This window comes from Petromyzon marinus, chromosome 4, assembly GCF_048934315.1.
Source record: "Petromyzon marinus isolate PM22_M1 ecotype Great Lakes invasive population chromosome 4, UKy_Petmar_22M1.pri1.0, whole genome shotgun sequence".
Classification (NCBI taxonomy): domain Eukaryota; kingdom Metazoa; phylum Chordata; class Hyperoartia; order Petromyzontiformes; family Petromyzontidae; genus Petromyzon; species Petromyzon marinus.
In genome coordinates, this window is record NC_133670.1 from 15199277 (window position 1) to 15215812 (window position 16536).

The 16536-nt window shown below is 39.1% G+C and overlaps 1 protein-coding gene across 1 annotated transcript in view; it reads left to right on the forward strand.

Annotated features, from left to right (window-relative positions):
• LRP2 (LDL receptor related protein 2) overlaps positions 1–7481 on the forward strand; it is an 83508-nt gene extending 76027 nt beyond the window's left edge. Inside the window, exons 70-81 of the mRNA XM_032946050.2 lie at positions 97–225; positions 704–924; positions 1762–1941; positions 2487–2606; positions 2804–2894; positions 3028–3095; positions 3274–3388; positions 3503–3629; positions 3823–3924; positions 4828–4926; positions 5710–5784; positions 6251–7481. Of these exons, the coding sequence (XP_032801941.2) occupies positions 97–225; positions 704–924; positions 1762–1941; positions 2487–2606; positions 2804–2894; positions 3028–3095; positions 3274–3388; positions 3503–3629; positions 3823–3924; positions 4828–4926; positions 5710–5784; positions 6251–6289 (1366 nt within the window). The 3' untranslated portion in view covers positions 6290–7481. The remainder of the gene's footprint in view (positions 1–96; positions 226–703; positions 925–1761; positions 1942–2486; positions 2607–2803; positions 2895–3027; positions 3096–3273; positions 3389–3502; positions 3630–3822; positions 3925–4827; positions 4927–5709; positions 5785–6250) is intronic.
• Positions 7482–16536: the final 9055 nt, after the last annotated feature.

The window sequence follows — 16536 nt, forward strand, 5'->3', positions numbered from 1 at the left end:
TACACGCGGGTAGTGAAATGTGCCTTGACAGATTGACGATGCAGAGTGTCATTGCCTTATCGTGTTGACGTATAATTATTTCTGTACCTATGACAGGCACATCTACTGGACAGATGCACAAATAAGCAGGATTGAGGTGGCCTTGCTGGACGGCAGATACCGAAAGCAGCTCATCAACTCTGTCTTAGACAAGCCAGCGACAATTGCCCTCAACCCCAAGCTCGGGTATGGAAAGCTGATTTAATACATCGTATTTTATCCTTCATTTAATACAAAATAAAGTGCATGTAGCATGGAAGAAATATCATCTTCAAGGGAAGATTTAAATCAAATAAAAAATTATGTATATCTTATGTTTTACATACTTAGGCTGTGTGTGCTGGGTTGTCAGACTTACGTTTTGAAGCTTTGTAAATTAATCAAAGGAGCATTTAAATTTATGTCAGGAGGACTCGAGTGATATCACTGCAATGGTTATGTATTTGGAAATATGAAATCCAAGTATTTAAGAAGTTAACATTACTATGCTCGTTTTATATGCCTCCATAAAGTGCAGTTCAGGATATGTGAGTGACGCTCAAGGCATGGGGAAACCATCATCCAGTCGTGGATTTGAACATTGCTGACGATGAGTTTCATGTTTTTTTTATCTTGACAATTGCGTGAGAGTTGATGTTTTTTTTCTCCTCGCGTGCTTCACAAGGATGATGTACTGGACAGACTGGGGTGTGGTGCCCAAAATTGAGATGGCGTGGATGGATGGCCAGCAGCGCCAACATCTTGTGCAAGGTCTGTTGGGATGGCCAACAGGCCTAGCTGTGGACCATACCAACAACGGTCGAATCTATTGGTGTGACGCCAAGGAGAATGTCATCGAATCGGTGAGGCCTGATGGAGGAGATCGACGGACTGTCATCTCTGGAGGTGGGTCGAGGAGAATTTGGTAATTAAATAGCACATGTAACTGCTCTGAAGCAACACTTGGAATGAATGAGCAATATTTTATTTTTAATTATGTTCTAAAATTGAAATTGCCTATGAGCAAATCACACTGATTGTGCCTGATTATCATCAGATGTCAGAAGCTAAGCAGCGTTGAGCCAAGTTGGTACTTGGATGGTTGACCAGCAGGCAGGGTCAGATTAAGATTTTGTAGGCCCCTGGGCTACAGGTACTGTCGAGGCACCCAGTAATATTTTCAAAAGGAAAACAAAGTTAAAGAAAAATAAAATGTACTTTTACAAGGCTACCAACAAATTAAATTTAGCAATCTCAAATGAAATAACTTTTCACTTAATCTCTGGAGGCCCTCCAGCTGGCAGAGGCCCCTGGACTGCAGCCCCTAAAGCCCCCGTGCCTTAATCCGGCCCTGCCAGCAGGGCGTGCCAGGTGTTATAGGCGTGGAGCTGAGGTAGTCAGGAGATGAAAGTAGTGAGTCTCTCAGTCTCTGGTATATGTAGGGTTGTTCCTGCTACTTCGGATATCCTATCCCATGAGACCAAACACTAATTAATGCCATTGGCAAAACATCCAAATACGGGACCCTCCTAAAATAGTCTTGGACTTCGGTGAGACAACTCTTGGTAAATAATGGGCATTATTAGTATAAGGAAAATGCTGCAACCAATGCTTATCTTTTTGCCCGAAATAATAACAGGTGTTTGTTACGTTTTATGTCTTACGTAAGCATTCAATTAATTGAATCTTTAAAGTTTTTGAGCGTGACTGAAAGTGCTATATGTTTGGTATTCACTTTCATAGACCTCGGAAACCCATTCACGCTGGACGTGTTTGAGAGCAATGTGTACTGGACCACACGGGAGACTGGACAAGTCTGGCAGCAGAACAAGTTTGGGAGCGGTGTGAAGAGCCACATTCTCACGGTCAACTCCTGGCTGTCCCAGGCGCGGGTTTTTCAGAAGCATCGCTACAATGTCAATGGTGAGTGCCCCACCCGTATGGTTGGTCGTGTTCAAAACCAATTTCAGCCGTGATCTTTGTCTCTTTTTTTTCTAATAGCGTTTAATCTGGCTGGTTTGCTTATTTTGCACGATTAAAATGTATAACGCGTCTGAATGCAATCGCATTACAAGACGCTTTACAAACAAAAAATAGGATTAGAGGATGGGGGATAAGTCGTAGGGGATGAGTTAGGGGTCAGGCCAGGTAAACAGGGGAAAGGAGAGAGAGAGAGCAATGCACAGCCCAAGATGAATAACCGCAGACCAGCATCAACCGTACATTTATTCTGTGTAGAATAGTATGCAGAATATCACACACTTTATTATTTATATATCGTAAAAGACTGGTATATTTATCAAAATTGCTTGCTGTAAAGCAGTGACACTTGTGAAATAAGACCACTTATAACCAGATCAGAAAACATTTACATGTCATATTTATTTGTTTAATATATATTAATGGACATCGTGTAAAGTACATCTGCATGTGGCATGTCACCCACGTATTTTTCTGTTCCCTGGCAGTAAAAAATCCATGCAAAGGCACCTGCAGCCACCTGTGCCTGCTCCGACCACAGGGATACACCTGTGCCTGTCCCCAAAATGCACAATTCATTCCAGGCAGTGAAACTGAGTGTGATGCTGGTAAGTATGCTCCATTGACGGGCAGTGCATCAGCATCTGCTCGCAAATTGAATACACCATCGATTCGTATTTGCAAGAATTTTAAGATATTTTAAGACTTTTGTGTTGATGCCATGAAGCATTTTCTCGGATGTGATGCAATAATATGTAGCGCAAAACTAAATAATTGTTCGGACGTGCTCTAATGTGTTTTCCAGCTATTGTGCCACCTCCTACGATGCCACCTGCCTGCTTCTGTGTCAATGGTGGGACCTGTTATTTCAGCAGTGATGGGAATGCACATTGCAGGTTTGTGACTGGGATTGTCCTGTCTCCTGATTACCCACTTTCCTTGATTATTTTAGTTTTAGCCGATGGCATGACATGTGATGAACAGTTAGCTGTTGTAATGATTGATTATATATTTTGTTATTGTTTCCAGATGCTTGTCAGGGTACATTGGGAACTACTGCGAGATGTCAACATTTATCGGAATCATATCTTCCTCCGGTGAGGCTCACTAGATTTGTTCAGCATCATTTCACATTTTTGGTCACACACGTAGACATTATTAACTGTTGATGCAAATGTTGTCTTTCAGTATGAATTGTTATGTAGAACCTCTAAACATACAAATATCCATTCGCTTGCTGTTGGGGTTTTTTCCCCCCTATTCACTACTTTTCAGTTGTGGCTGTCATTGTTATTATGGTCGTCATTGGTCTCATCGGAGGACTGCTCGCGTTTGCCCACTTCAATTACAAGCACAAAGGATTGCCTTTGCCACTGCCCAATCTCACCAGGTGAGCTGCCTCATTGACTTACATAACACCCACCGTGGTAACGCATCTGTGCCTTGTGCCTTGTCATTTATTCATTATTTATTCACACGTGTCCTTGCGTGCATGCTCTGGTAGCATTGTCAGCATGTTCAAGTCACAGAAAGCAAGTGCACCTGAGTCTGAGAGGGGACGAGATGTCTACGTAAACATTGAGAGACCCGGGATGAATACAGACGCTGCTATTGATGCAGCCTTGGAAATGGTAAGTGTTTTGATTTGTGACACTATTATTATTTACATGTGCTTGTCTGTGAGAGAATATATAATAATACATTATGTTGTGATTATCACATTCTTCTTCTTATCTGTTTACACATTTTTGTTGCATATGCATAAATGCTTTCAATGAAATTTCAGATGCTGTAAAGTGTTAATTCTCTATTTTCTTTACAAAGGACAAGAATATGGTAGACAGAGGGAGACCTCCAGTGAATTTTGAAAACCCTTTATATGGAGCCCATGTTGATGCTGAAATGCGCATCTCCAAACTTCCCAAGGTCAGGTTCTCATTTAAAACTGCAATGATTTCATCAGAATCCAGCCATGATCTAGCCACTGCAGAATGTATGCCTCTGAATTATTCCCATCTCTTACCATCTCACAAATTCACCAATCCCATATAGCTCCCACACACGAGCTGATCTCCTCATTCCATTTGTGTGATCTTGGATGTGTTCCCACCTTTGGCTGCCACTTGATCGCCAATACTGACGATCGGCTATAATTCATTCGAGCTGTTTGTCTTATTCAAGCCCACTCTTCTTAGCAGTCAATGTGATGCCTCTCATTTCTATTTTTTTTTACTTTGATCCACGTGGCTCCTCTTTTTGTCTGTGTAATTCCAAGCTTGCATCAGCACGTTTACCACGTTTCCAATCCGTATATCAAAGCAGGTTATACATGCACTCGTTCAAACAGCTATTCCTTCGCCTCATTGGTATGTTACTTTCATTCGGAAATTCTAAAAGCGCTCCAATCTGCTCGAATATTTCATCATTGTTATCCAGGTCTGCTTTCAAGAACTGCCATAGGTACATATACGTACTCTGAAAATTTACAGTTTATTTGTATACAGCATTTATTTTTACGTTTTGCTTACAATATGGCTCTTATTTGATAGTGTGCAATAGTAATTATAAGTTATCATCAGTGAATGAACAGGGGATGATTATCATGATTACACTGACAATTTTGAAGAGCATCACGTGCCTGATAATGATAATAACAACATAAATCGACTGAGATAATGCATCCAATAATTTATTGACTCGAGGGAAAGAAATTGAAGGGGCTGAGGATGCACAGAGTACCATGATAGCCTATTAGCCCCCTTTGGTATTATCTGTTAGGTGCTGTAAGAGCTTATTCAGACCAGAAAGAATGTGAGATGTGATTTGTAGGAAATGGTGAGCTCTGGAGAAATGGAGGGAGCTGCTGCTTCTGAAAGCCCCGGCTTTGCATCAGAGGCCTTAAGTGCAGCAGATGCTGCTGCATCGCAGGTATGTAGCACAGATGTGCGCATGCAAATCCACACGTGCACCAAAAACATAAAGTTCTAGATGCACTCAAGGCATCATAACTCTGACCTTCATTGATGACCAGAAGCATATTTTATTGTACAAGATGCATCTATTTTTATCTCCCTAACATTTTCTTTGCAATTTGGAAGCTGTTTCCCCAATAAGCCATAGGTGTGAATCCACTCGTCATGTTTGCCCATGGAGCAATCAAGTAATTGGCGTAATATTGTCAATTCTTAAACTCTCAACAAAAGCGTCTAATACTTAACTGCAAATGTATAAGAATCCCCTGTAAGGATTTCCCTTGTCAGATTCATGCCCACTGGAAATCGATGTTTATCTACCTCAATTATTACCCTCCCTTTAGGATAGCAAGGGAAACATCTTTTCACATGCTATTGATCCCCAAATCCTTTAAGGTCCAAGACAGTTGTGGAGGTATAATACCTCCCATAGTTGAGGGTAAGTGAAAGGAGATACATCTCACGTCAGATAGATTTTCTAAGACTGGAAGACAAGCACTTGCTTGAACACAACCAATGCAGTCCATATATTCGATTCAATGCACATCGCAAGCCTTTTCATCTTCATTTTCTTATTAATCCACCCTTTTCTACTCAAACCATACTATGTTATCGTTATCCTTTACAGCCTGTGAAAGCGCCGTCAGTGGTATTTGTTGAAATTTGTAATATAGTTCTTCGCCAGAATCAATTAAGCTGAATTATTCATGACAATTATGTTTTCAATATTTAATTTCAGGAAAAGAAGAGGTTTAGCTTCTTTGGGAAGAAGGAGAAAACTGAGAACAATTTTGAAAACCCCTTATACTCTCAGGTAACTAACTGCACTGCACAGACATAAAAAATGTTTTTAACACGAGTTAAAATGTAAAAACACAAAACGCAACACTGCAGGTTTTACCTCCAATTTAGTTTTTATACGCACTAACATTTTTTCTTTGAATGAAGTATTTTTTCTTGTAGTTTTTAATGTCAAGCCAAGCTGCCATCAAACTAATTTGGTCCTTACCTATTGCCACTGCCTCAGCCGCACATTTGTTTCATTGCCAGACAATTTTTTTATTCACTTACAAAGTCATGCTGAAGGAGCCCAAGACCTGCGGTCCACATTGTGTGAGCATTGCGAAGATAAATGTATTATTTTTTGGCAAACATATTGAGTGTTGCACGAAGTTCAGTTTGTAGCGACATCATGGGGAGCGACAGCTTATTTCACCGATATAAAGGCAAAATATTTCATTGTGGATATTAACCATTTTAACATTTTTTTTCCCCTTCAGAAACAAAGTGACCACGAGGGAAACACAGGCGACATCTGAAGTTAATCTGTTATTTGGATCCACCGATACACTGGTCACGTGTCAGGGACTGACAAAGAGGTTAGGTACTTAATACATTATTAGGCTCACAATGATTCACCTCCCCAGAAATTGGATACATCGTTATGATTCATTGTCATGATTCAATCTTGACTTAAAGCTTTCGTGACTGCAGGAATTCATATTCTTTGGATCTTTCAGTAAAGTCACGTAGATAGGTTAATCTGATGGCGACCGCTTGTGTTGCGATCGAAACGTGGTAGTTTTTTGTTATTGTTATTTTCTTTTAACCTATCTATGTGACTTTACCGAAAGATACAAAGATTATGGTCATGATTAAATTTCATTGATCGGAAAAAAAATTCGTCTCATTTTTACTCAATCATTTTTTTTAATCTTGCTTGTACAACCATGTTCACTCCTTTAGCCTAAACGTAACAGTACCACATTAGTAGCAATAATTGTGCATCCTATACAATTATATAAAACTAATATGGCCAGGATTCTAAACATTTATCGTGAGCGTAAGAATCCATTTTAAACCAATGCATCATTACATGCTTAGCTAAACATTGATAAAAATGCCAAAGAAAAACACCAAAGCAAATAAAGAGTTTGTGTCTCTAACAAATGTAGTAATTCGATGGTTTTGTTACAATGTTCCTGTCAAAGCTAGTTTGTCAAAGTTAAGAAATAAGCTTTTTTTAAATGATTTTTTTACCTCTAATTTATTTTACATTAAATATTTACATATGTAAAATCAGACTTAGAATCACACACCTCTGTTCTATAATTTATTCTTCCAATGGCTCAAGTCTGTTATTTAACATATTAGAATAGCCACCTACTGCTGATCTTATATCTGTTTTAATCCAAATGTAATTGTGTAATTATCTCACACTGAGCCAAGTGCCGATAACCTGAATGTAATGTGTACACTGGCTAAAATCTTTTACAATTTAATTTGCTGTTGATTATGAAGACATGGAGACATTTGACCTCCATACCGAAGTGTTGACTACTGATTTGTGCAGTTGTGGGTGTTTCAGCCGTTATTCTTGAACCTGTGACTCATTTTGCGAGGCGAATTAACACGTAAGCATTTAAATTATGCACTGCTGCAGTGTTTGACATGCATACAAACTGTGAACAATTTTGTAAAATACCGAAAACTATATTGTTCACTCTCAAAGTCTCGTATGATGACGCTTTGATTTTGTCGCGGTTGGGGGGGGGGGATAGGCTTTCATTATAAATAAAGTGATTTTCTTCCAAAACATTGACCTGTCCATTTCATCAAAATCTTTAATTACGGCATATTTTTTAAAAAATAAAACTTTGCAGCGCTTGTTTGTCCAAACTGATGGTGCAATGTTTTTTATAGTCTATTATTAAACTAGGTTTTTTGCCCGTCCAAGTACGGGTGTATATTGCAGTGAATCTGAAATATTCGATAGAAAAATTGTTCAGCTCATGATTATTACTGACGGGGGGGTTGCCCCATGTGGAGTGACGTCACCCGTTAATGGTTATTGTGGAGGGGTGCGGCATGTGGAGTGACGTCACCCCCTCATGATTATTAATGAGGGGATGGGTGCGGCATGTGGAGTGCGCGACCTTGTGCGTTCGTGTAAATTTCCACGCGGGCATGAATATTAATAAAGGGGGGGGGGGGGCTCTTTTGCGGTGACGTCACGTGGGGTGGGTGGGCCTCATGTGCAGTGACGTCACGCGGGGGGGGGTGGGCCTCATGTGGAGTGACGTCATGCGCGGGACACACATTCCTGGCTTATAGTAGAAATTCTGCTGCATTTTTATATTTCGCATGTGTAAATACATTCCGAGAACTGTGTTTTATTTTGCTTCAAATGGAGTATTCTGAAATTTGCAGTGAGCTGTACTTATTCAACATTGATTTGGAAAAGGAGTTTGATTGTAAAATACTGTATAAAGTGCTGAATGAAAGCCTGCAATGCCATTAAGTCGTGATGGTTGTTTCACCATACTTCACCATGGTGGTGGCCAGCGAGAGTCGGTGAGGGGGGCAGAGGGGATGACCGGTTCAGTTATCACCCGCCACTGATGTTAGCCGTGGCTAGTAATTTAACTCATGTAGCTGGGTTCATTGCGCAGCGAGCTGACCACTGCACCGCCGCTGTTATAGTAGCCACTAAACCGTATAATACAGTGCTTTGGAGAATAGGGTTGGTGGATCATACAGAGATTTGTGAGACTCCTTGAACCCACTGGGATGTGGCCAAGCGAATGGCAAATACGGTGTTTAATCTTGTTGAGAGGACGTTTTAAGTTGTATCCCCTTATATGTGTAGATTTTCTCCCGGTACTCACTTTCTAACATAATATAACAATACATGTATCGTATTTTTGTGTTTACGTGTTGCATAATTTAAATCTGATCCCTTTTTATCAGATAAAAAAGGCCACCGTGTCAGATCTGTGGAGTTGCAGATCGGATGGGTTCGGGAATGGATTTTTGTAATGAACTGTTCCACACGTTCGTATAAAAAAAATTACTGAATCATGGACCGCTGATGCTTGAGGACATAAAGCAGAGAAGCAAAGTGGATTCAGCAGCATTTTGGTTTATCGCAAGCCTTTTGATCTGTTTAGAAACTTCAATGTGTGTGGTTTTTTTGGTGAGTGCTCAGGAACCAAAAGTAAAACCTGGGGTCTTCCTCACAGATAAGCACAATGCAGATTAAAGAAATACAGTACTAGAAATGTGTACCAACATACAATCATTTAAATGTTCTTTTTTTACTTTAAAGTGCAAGTAAAACGTGTATGTTTTGTTACATTGCAAGTCGCAGAGCTGATCAATTACCCTGACAGCGTTATGTGTTGAAACGGTGGTTTCGCAATAAAGTAGGCGCTTTGCAATATGTGAACCTAGCGACCTAGGTTTGATTCCTGGCCATGGCTAACATAAGTATTCAAGTGGCATTTAAACCGGTCCGAGCCACTCTTCCCTCCCTACTTCATCAACTCACGTTGACCAGCATGGTTTAGTTTGGTAAAAAAATATAACAACCTATGACGAACACGGAGTGGAGAGGCCTGCGTCCAGCAGTGGATCGGAAAAGGGCTGTAAATTATTAACCATTATGACGAAAACTATCTTGCTACATTTTGTTTTAAGTGTTGCAAATGCTAACGAGAGCTAACGCACCCAGCCAGCATAGCAAGAATATTAATATTATTTGGGTCTTTTGGTAAAGTCACGTAGATAGGTTCAAAGAAAATAACAAAAAAAACTACGACGTTTCGATCGCTTGTGTTGCTTGTGTTGCGATAGAAACGTAGTTTTTGTTGGTTATTTTCTTTGAACCTATCTACGTGACTTTACCAAAAGACCCAAAGAATATGAATTCCTGCAGTCACGAAAGCTTTAAGTCAAGAGGAAGAATATTTGCCCTTTCATCATGCAACACCTCTTATAACGTTGATTAATGCGAGATTATTGCTTAAACTGTACATTTTATTAACATAACTTGCACAATTCACTATTCTCCGTCTCGTTGGTTTTGACTTTGGAAATTACCATCACAAAAAAATATTCTACGAAACACAAACTTTATAACCGTGTATGTTTAATGCTCTGGTGTGCATATCAAAGTGGAAGAAATATGGTGAAACTAGCATTTGAAGCATAATTACAAGAATGTATTTACAATATAAAAACATTCAAGAATGTTAAACATACGAGCCATTATTCTAATGTTTTCACTGAAACGTGATTGAGCTATACTCGCCATCTACAGTGAAATATAGTTCCTGTGCAATAATTGTTCATGCAAAAGACTTAGTTGATTCAAGATGATATTAATGTAATTCAAGTAACAGTACAGTATGTCTCTTCTAAAGACTGCAGGATCAGTGAACCACAGCCGTTGTATGACTATAAATGTACAGTCTACCTCTCATGGGAAACACGGAATCGATTTTTTTGGTAAAGTGAGGCGTGTTTGGGGAGCTGATGCCTCAATGATCTGTGGATATTTAGATCAGATCTGGTGTGTTCATGGCTGTGGCAGAAAATCACAAGATCGCTTCATCTACCCATTCCACTCACGACCCATCCTAAGCTCTGCTGTATTTCCACAATGATTATAAACTCAAGGCCATTTCTGGATTGGCCTGGCATGATTCAGGTCTTTTCCCAATATATGGTTTCCTGAGTTTAGTTGATTCCCTCCGTTGTATGTATGTACTATATGTTGAACTTCTTTCGCACCGTACGTAGCCAATTATACTACCTGCTGCCCTTCTTCTACCTCCTTAATCAGGTTTAACTTACACTTTTGTTAACTTATGCTATCCAAAGTTAAAATGCATCACATTAGAACATTTCTGACATATTTAGTTTTGTGGTCATTTCATCGAAAAGCAGAGAATATGTAATACAGATTTAAGATACAGTACTGCAAATTCCAATAATTCGAGGCACCGATTATAATGTGTCCAACCAGGTGGCTAAACAGTAGAGGAATCTCGATTGAAAACTCATTTCTAAAGGACTGCTTTAGTTGTCCTTCCCCTGCACCTCCGATTAGCATGGTTGGCTACAAAAGACAAAAGAAGTTGAACATATACATACAGCAAGCAAATCTCAGTCGGAAGCTCGCATCCTGGTTGGGGTTTGACTCGGCCCCTAATTTCTCGGGGGTTATTAAAACGAGTATTACTTTGTGGGGGAGCCCACAGTGATCCTCTTGTAGATTGACAAGCCCCCCCCCCCACCCATAGGAATTGTGGAATTTTCCATCACCGGCTCAGGGATATCAACAATTCCAATTTGAGCAGGAAATTACTTTGACTTTTTGGCTTAATCTATGTGTAACCTTGCAAGGGGAATTTGTCATTCTGAAATACACGCGATGAATAAATGTTTATTCGATTTATATCGTGAGCACAAGGCTTGTGGAATGCAGTGATGTGATTCCAAGTTTGGTGTACAGCTGGTGAGTCGTGGATTTTAATGTGGTTTAACGGCATGCATGCTTAAACATGTCAGCCGAGTTGTCATTTCTAATGTCACACAGGCCAAAAATGTCAAACATCGCCGCATCTGAATATGCACATGTTCAAGTCACAAACGAACAATGCTCAGACTTCACAGATATAAGTCAGAAACCAGTGTCACCTGTAGCATTGGATTGGTATAAAATTTTACATGTGGTTTTAAACTGTAAATAACATGTAAATTTTCTTGCCATTTTCATGGAAACATAATGTACGATTAAAGCTCCCACCACACGTAAGCAACACGTAATCGTCTTTTCAAAATGGGTGTCTAAATAATATAGTATGGAATCATATTCATTTGATACTGTCAGTGGCCACGTTATATTTTAAAACTTTTAATATACAGGTAATGTACCCTTGCATGTCCTCTTTTGCTGACTTATTGTGGAAGTTGCCCAGTAAACATGCAACTTTGGGGCCAACGTTGGCATTCGGTTGAATCTGTTGGACCAATGTTCCATGTTTACTGGGTGGATGATTTCATGGTGGGAAGATGTGGACGGTGTCATTCAATCAATACACTGTTCCATTAACAGAGTTACAAGTGAGCTTATTTTGTTAAGTAAGATTGAGCCTGGAGCTTTTTGTGAGGCCATTAATTTCTGTACGTACTTTAGAAAACAGAAATACTGACCTTGCTGTGTCAGTTTTGGAATAATCATTAGGTCATCTCGTGAAATTTCTTTAACGAGTCTCTCTTTGCAGTTGACACGCAGTGAAGGCCGACCTTACCATGGCAACCACGGTGAATGTGTTGCCATGAGACAACATTGATCATAAAGGCTCATAGGTTATAATTTATTTTACCTTCATTAATTTGGAATGTCTTCAAAATGACTCAACTGTCGTAAAAGTGATCTAAAATTAACAAAACTAATATAGCGTTGTGTTGCTATTATGGACTTACCTCATAGAAAAATAGCCACATTGATCAAACGGTTACTCAACACTTGTCAAAAATCATGATCAGTTCTAAAAGGGTTCATATTGCCAATAATACCGCCTTATACGTCATCAGCCACAATGTATGCGGTGCTGGATGAAGGCTTCTCCACATTGTCACCATCCCTTAGTATCTGGCAATACCACAATTCATCTCGCTTCTGCACACGAGCTATAATAATACTTCCTCACAACAACAAGGTGTAATATGAGTGAGTCAATGCCACCTTCCTCACTTCGCCAAACCAACCCTGCTGGCCAAAGCAGAGCTGCTATCCGAGCCCCGTTCTCTCATTGAGGCCTATAGTTCAAATTACTGAGACCCCCCCCCCCGCCCCCCACCACGGCAACACCTTGGAAAAAAAACAGAAGCAGATGCCCAGTACAGTCAGTGATACCTAAGACACCGAGAGATAAACTGCGAGTCTCAAGGGTTGATCATTGAGTCAATGCTACAATCCCCATTTCAGGTAATCCTTGAGAAGTGACGTGTATGCAAGATCCATGCGTATGCGTGATTTTTCATCCTTGTCCAAGCGCTGCAACATTTTGCAATGCTTCATGTGTAGAATTGTACACACAGGTTTTGTTGTTACTGTATTTATGTATTCCACTTGTTAACCCAAAGAATTGCTGAGAGACGTACGGTATGTCACACATGTTTTATTTTATACTGATTAAGTAATGGAATAAAAAATATGTTTTGCACATTCCAGAAATGTTCTTAAAGCAAGTTTATTATTTAACTTGTGTGCTATGAAAAAGTGCCATTGCTGAAAATGTCGCCTATTATCAAATTTACCTTACAAGCTAACACTGCTGTTGACAAATTTGTTGATTTTTTTTGTAGTTGTGCTTGTACATCACAGCCAGTGCAGCACCAGCTTCACGAAATCATTTGTTTGAATTTGTGCAGATGTTATCCAGAGAGAAGGAGCTGTAATAATAAAAAGTCCACGCACATAGCAAGCAACTGTTTAAGCTTTCTTTGTATCCGGAGACTCTTGACTGCAGGAAGAGCAGCCAATGCTGCTGCTCTGGATGTGCAAATCCCGACATTGCACTTTCTCAGTTCATGGAACTATAGCAGCCTCTTGATATGTCTGACTGCTGCGGTAAGCCACAGTGACATATTACCTCTTAATAAAATTGAAATTTACAGTCCCGTTCAAGGCAATGCTTGTTGACAGCAACAATAAAAAAAATCCATACTGCTCGGGGAATGTATGTGTTTTTTATACGAAGCAGTCTGCCCCTCTAATGTGATTTGGCGCACACAATTAGTGCAGGTTATGAAAGATCACTCCCACCCGAATTAAGTGCCAAGGATAATAAATATTGCTTGTTTTGTATTTTTTACCTTTTAATCCATTCGTGATTAGTATTGCTCCTCTAATGCGTTTTATGCTTTGGCGATATGCAGGAATGTTTGAAAGAACATTTTGTTACGGTGCAACATTTCCAAAATGTATTGATTGTATATTAAGGAAAAGCAGATCAACGCGGCACCATGCTGTTGCCTAAGAGTAATGTTTGCAACATAATTTATTTTTATTATTTCAGCAGGTTAAATTGTATTAAGGTATAGTCTGGAATTAGCAGGTTATCGATTTTTTTTATGTCAATACTCTACTGCACATATTAATCTTTATCAAGAGATGCAAGCATTTTTAATACATATTCGTATGCGATTTACTATGTACGTTATGACATTATCATTGATTAAGCATCATATATCCCTTGGATAGATTACAGATACTGTATAGCGAATATTTTCCACAATTACAAATGTATGCTTTCACTCGGCTAAAATATAAATGGTAAAATAACTTTTCACCGATAGTTCTATTCTAATTATAAAATAATCGTCTATTTAAAAAACAAATTATAAATGTCTGCTCATAATTTATGAAATGCAGTGGTTGAGTTTATATGCCAACTTATAGTTTCACAAGTAATTAGCGTAGCTAAATTAAGTTTTAATGTGCTATCTCTGCCCATCTGTCCACCTATCTGTGATGGGGAATCACAAGAACTCCCGCAAATATAATGCATTATGAACATAATTTTATCTATTTGGAACCTCTTCTTTGGTTCTTTCGGTAAAGTCACGTAGAATGAGAATAAAATAATAAATTGATAAAATAAAATAACACAATAATATTCTCACGACGTTTCGTGACAGTCTCGTCCCTTCACCTGATGAAGGCCGCTTGTGTTGTGGCCGAAACGTCGTGAGGATATTATTGTGTTATTTTATTTTATCAATGTATTATTTTATTCTCATTCTACGTGACTTTACCGAAAGAGCCAAAGAAGATGAATCATTGCAGTCACGAAAGCTTTAAATCGAAATTTATTGGAACCTACTCTAGAGCAGTAGTTCCCAATCTTTCTGGACCACTGCAATACTTTCCCAGGGTCTTGCAGAGACCAGTGTTCCGAGAAACACAGGTTGGGAGCCTATGCTGTAGAGAAAACTGACCATTTGATGAAACATGGTAATAAAAACCAGCGCTTTAAAAGAGTTGCCTTGCCATCCTAGGTTAATACATCATCATTGCGCATGGCATCGCGAGATGATGGCATAATCTTCCAATGTCACATTACCTCGCTTTGGGGCTTGGGATGTAATGGACGGCTTTCTTTTGAGCCTCGACCCAATTGGTGCTCGACCAGATGACGCCAAAAGGCGTACGCCTGGTGTGGACCAATCAGTTTCAAGGACAATGCATATATTATCATAGTATGTTTTTTGTTTGCATTCTGACTGCAGGTATTGTGGTTAATGCAGACATGAATCCTTGTAAAAAAACGGTTTCAGTTTTGTTGCCAGAAAAAAGGGGGAAAACCCTATTATCACATTTTGGTACTGGCAAAGGAGGTCTAATAATGAAATACTTGTGAAGACAAAATCATGTTGGAAAGCATAGAATCCATGCATGTGTATGATTTTTCTTCTTGTGTTAAATGGACTGAATATTTGGTAATTGTGATCTGAGAGTATATGGTCTCATGGTGATATAATATATTTGTAATTAATAATTGCAACAGTAAACAAATATATTCTTGGTTCTTTCGGTAAAGTCACGTAGAAGGGAAACAATAAAATCAAATTTTCTTGTTGTGGTTTTCACACCTGATGATGATTGCTTGTGTTGCAGTCGAAACGTCGTGATAATTTTATTGTTTTATATTTTTATTATTTTATTGTTTCCCTTCTAAGTGACTTTACCGAAAGAACCAACAATATGTATCCCTGCAGTCACGAAAGCTTTAAATCAAAAGGAAACAAATAGTATATTTAAATTATTCTTGAAATTATACTAAGCATATATTTGAATATTTCACGTACATGAAGGCTCCGTAAATAATGTACAGCATAATACATGTAAAATTTCTTTGGCATGATACACATTTCACACTAAACTATAAACTAAACTATTTTTTTTACCAAGTAAGGCCCACTGAGATCTATAGCTCTTTTTCAGAAGCAATCTGACCACAAATTATAGCTCAACAAAGTGACTTATCACGTGGAAATGTATAGCAGCCAAATGCTCCAAATGCATGTTTCTAAATGTGGAGGGAAAAACTCGAGGACCCAGAGAAAAATCAACGCGACCGCAGGAAGAACATGCAAACTCCAAATATATTGGTGTCAGGGTCAGGATCGAACCCACGTCCTTCTGTATTCCAGGTGAGGTAGTTAACATCTCGCCACCGTGGCGAACATTCATTTTCAAGACAATCAGATTCGCACGGCTGACTCGGCAGACATTAGTTTCATGCTTTTGGTCAATTTGTCCTGACCTGTGGTATACTCCTCTGGCTCATAATGCATCAGTGTCACCATAAAAAAACAGCTGATGCTGATGCCTCCTGAGGAACATTCACAGAATGGGGATTGAAAATGTCAAAGCAACAATGCCTTATGGATTTACAAATAAGGACCAGCATACTGCTTTACTCAATAGGGATGGAAGTCTTATTGGAAAGCACAGGATGACATAGTTGCTCCAGCTGATTGACAATAAAAATAAATTATCAATAAATTCTCCAACACCGGTTTATTGGAGAGTAAACCCACAACATTTACAATTTGTACTGTGTTGTACTGTATTGTCAAAGAAGCCCAATGCTTGACAGGGCATGGGGAGGCCTTCATCAACGAGTTGGTTGACAAAGGGCTGTAAACTCTTATTATTTTAATCACGATGTTATATTTTTTTGTAATGAGATCAAACACATTCAAACGT